Source organism: Geospiza fortis, unplaced genomic scaffold (genome assembly GCF_000277835.1).
Source record: "Geospiza fortis unplaced genomic scaffold, GeoFor_1.0 scaffold373, whole genome shotgun sequence".
In the NCBI taxonomy this organism is placed as follows: domain Eukaryota; kingdom Metazoa; phylum Chordata; class Aves; order Passeriformes; family Thraupidae; genus Geospiza; species Geospiza fortis.
This window is the reverse complement of record NW_005054518.1, coordinates 821,443-824,236: the sequence shown is the minus strand read 5'-3', so window position 1 is coordinate 824,236 and position 2,794 is coordinate 821,443. Positions and strand designations below refer to the sequence as shown.

Below are 2,794 nucleotides of genomic sequence, written 5' to 3'. Positions count from 1 at the left end.
CCCCCGCTGGCCGGCCAGGGCCCCCCTGGTGCCCCTCGCTACGCCACCCTGGACCACCCCTTCCACTGCCCGCGGGCGCTGAAGGTGCCCAGCTACCTCAACTACAAGTTCCTGGGGGAGAAGGACTGCGCGGCGCCCTGCGAGCCCACCCGGCCCGACGGCCACATGTTCTTCAACGAGGACGAGATCCGCTTTGCCCGCATCTGGATCCTCATCTGGTCCGTCCTGTGCTGCGCCTCCACCTTCTTCACCGTCACCACCTACCTGGTGGACATGCAGCGCTTCCGCTACCCTGAGCGACCCATCATCTTCCTCTCGGGCTGCTACACCATGGTGTCAGTGGCCTACATCGCTGGCTTCGTGCTGGAGGAGAGGGTGGTCTGCAACGAGCGCTTCCAGGAGGACGGCTACCGCACCGTGGTGCAGGGCACCAAGAAGGAAGGCTGCACCATTCTCTTCATGATGCTCTACTTCTTCAGCATGGCCAGCTCCATCTGGTGGGTCATCCTCTCCCTCACCTGGTTCCTGGCCGCCGGCATGAAGTGGGGCCACGAGGCCATCGAGGCCAACTCCCAGTATTTCCACTTGGCCGCCTGGGCAGTGCCAGCGGTCAAGACCATCACCATCCTGGCCATGGGGCAGATCGACGGGGACCTGCTGAGCGGCGTCTGCTTCGTGGGCCTCAACAACATCGACCCTCTGCGAGGCTTCGTGCTGGCCCCGCTCTTCGTCTACCTCTTCATCGGCACCTCCTTCCTCCTGGCCGGCTTCGTCTCCCTCTTCCGCATCCGCACCATCATGAAGCACGGCGGCACCAAGACGGAGAAGCTGGAGCGGCTCATGGTTCGCATCGGGGTCTTCAGCGTGCTCTACACCGTGCCGGCCACCATCGTCATCGCCTGCTACTTCTACGAGCAGGCCTTCCGCGAGCACTGGGAGCGCAGCTGGATCAGCCAGAACTGCAAGAGCTTGGCCATCCCCTGCCCGCTGCACTTCACCCCCCGCATGACCCCCGACTTCACCGTCTACATGATCAAGTATCTCATGACTCTGATCGTGGGCATCACCTCCGGGTTCTGGATATGGTCTGGCAAAACCCTGCACTCCTGGAGGAAGTTCTACACTCGGCTCACCAACAGCAAGCAGGGCGAGACCACGGTGTGACCCCCCCGGCCCCGCCGCCCTTCAGCCTGAAATATTTTTTTTTGGGGGGTGGGGGGGGAGGAGTTATTATATATTTTTTATTTTTAGATTTATTAACGTCTAAGGGGTGTCTCTCTTTCTCTTTGAATTTTTTTTTTTGTAATTAAACCTGTAAATAGCATTTGTAAATTTAAGTATATATTTGTATTTTAAAATGTGGAAAAAGAGAGGGAGAAAATAGGAGGAGAGGGAGGGAGGAATAGGAGAAAAAGGAAGGAGAAGAGGGGAGGAAAAAGAACGAAAAGGGGAGAAAACAGTGGAAAAGGGAGGAAAAAAGGGGGAAAGGAAAGAAAAATAGGAAGGAAAAAAGGAGGAGACGAGGGAAAAATGAGCAGCAAGGGGTGAAAAAAGGAGAAAAGCAAGGGAAAAAGGGGAAAATGAGAGAAAAAGGAGGAAAGGGAGGAAAAAAGTGGGAGAAAAGGGGAGGAAAACAGGAGAAAAGGGAGAAAAACAGAAAAGGGCAGAAAAAAGGAGAAAAGGGAAGAAAAATGAGAAAAAGGAGGAAAAAATGAAAGGGAGAAAAAACAGGAGAAGGAGAGGAAAAAGAAAAAAATAAAAAAGGAGGGGAAAAGAGAAAAAGGAGATTAAAAAAATGAGGAGAGAAAAAGGATCAGGAAAAAAGAGAAAGAGATGGGAAAACGGAGAAAAAAGAGGAGAAAAAGGGGAAAAACACTGCCAAGCCTGGGAGAGGACCCTCGGCCCCCTGCTCCCCCCTTCCCACTCTGTCCCGGCTCCCTCCAGCCCTGCTCTGCTGGCCCCTGGAAAAAAGGGTAAAAAAAGGCAAAAACCCCCAAAACCAAGCCCATTTTTCTCACTCTCCTTTCAAAACTCCCAAGAAAGTGGATTTTTTTCTTCCCCACCCCTCTGCTCCCACGAGACCCTGGGCTGGGGCTGCCGCCCCGGGGGCTCTCCCTGGGCCCCCCTACTTGGCTGATGACTTTTCCTCCCAAATCCCTTTTTGAACAACCCTTCACAAATACAAACGAGGCCAAAAAATGCCAGATTATTCCCGAGGGCTTTTTTTTTTCCCCAAAAAACCCCAATAATTAAATTGTGGGGGTTCCCATGGATTCTGCCGGGCCCCCCACTCCCACCGCCCCGTGGGGATGAGCCAGCGCCTCCCTCCAGCTGGAACAAAGCACTTTGAAAGGGGGGAAAAAGAGATTTTTAACCCGAAAAATGAGGAATTTTCAGTGTGCAGAGGGAAGGGGGGGCCTCTCCTGTGTCCCCCACCCCGGGAGGAAATAGCTCACATTTTCTCTGGGATTAGGGGTTTGGCTGGGGTGGGCCCCGGTCGCGACTCCGGTTCGATCTGTTGGGATTTGGGGGATGCTGGAGGGGGGATGTGGGGAGTTTCTGCTAGAGGGGGACAACTCAGGGCAGGGAGGGGGGGCTGAAAAGATGGACTTAATCAGCTGGGTTTAATTGGAATGAAAAAAAATACTCTTCCCAAAATGGAGAGGGAGACCTGGCCATGAAGCGCTGGCCCCAGGCATGCCCCAAAATCAACCCTGGGGAGCCTCAGCCCTTCTGATCCCCCTCGTTCCAGGGGATTTGGGGATCCCTGGAGCACAAAGAGGGATTGCCGTGG

At 54.4% G+C, this 2,794-nt stretch overlaps 1 protein-coding gene across 1 annotated transcript; it reads left to right on the top strand.

Annotated features, from left to right (window-relative positions):
• LOC102043157 (frizzled-2) lies at positions 1-1,337 on the top strand (the record flags this gene model as incomplete). The annotated part of the gene is made up of 1 exon (XM_005429033.3): positions 1-1,337. A coding segment is annotated over one exon (1,164 nt), but the record flags the coding sequence as incomplete, so codon positions are not given.
• Between the last annotated feature and the right edge of the window lie 1,457 nt (positions 1,338-2,794).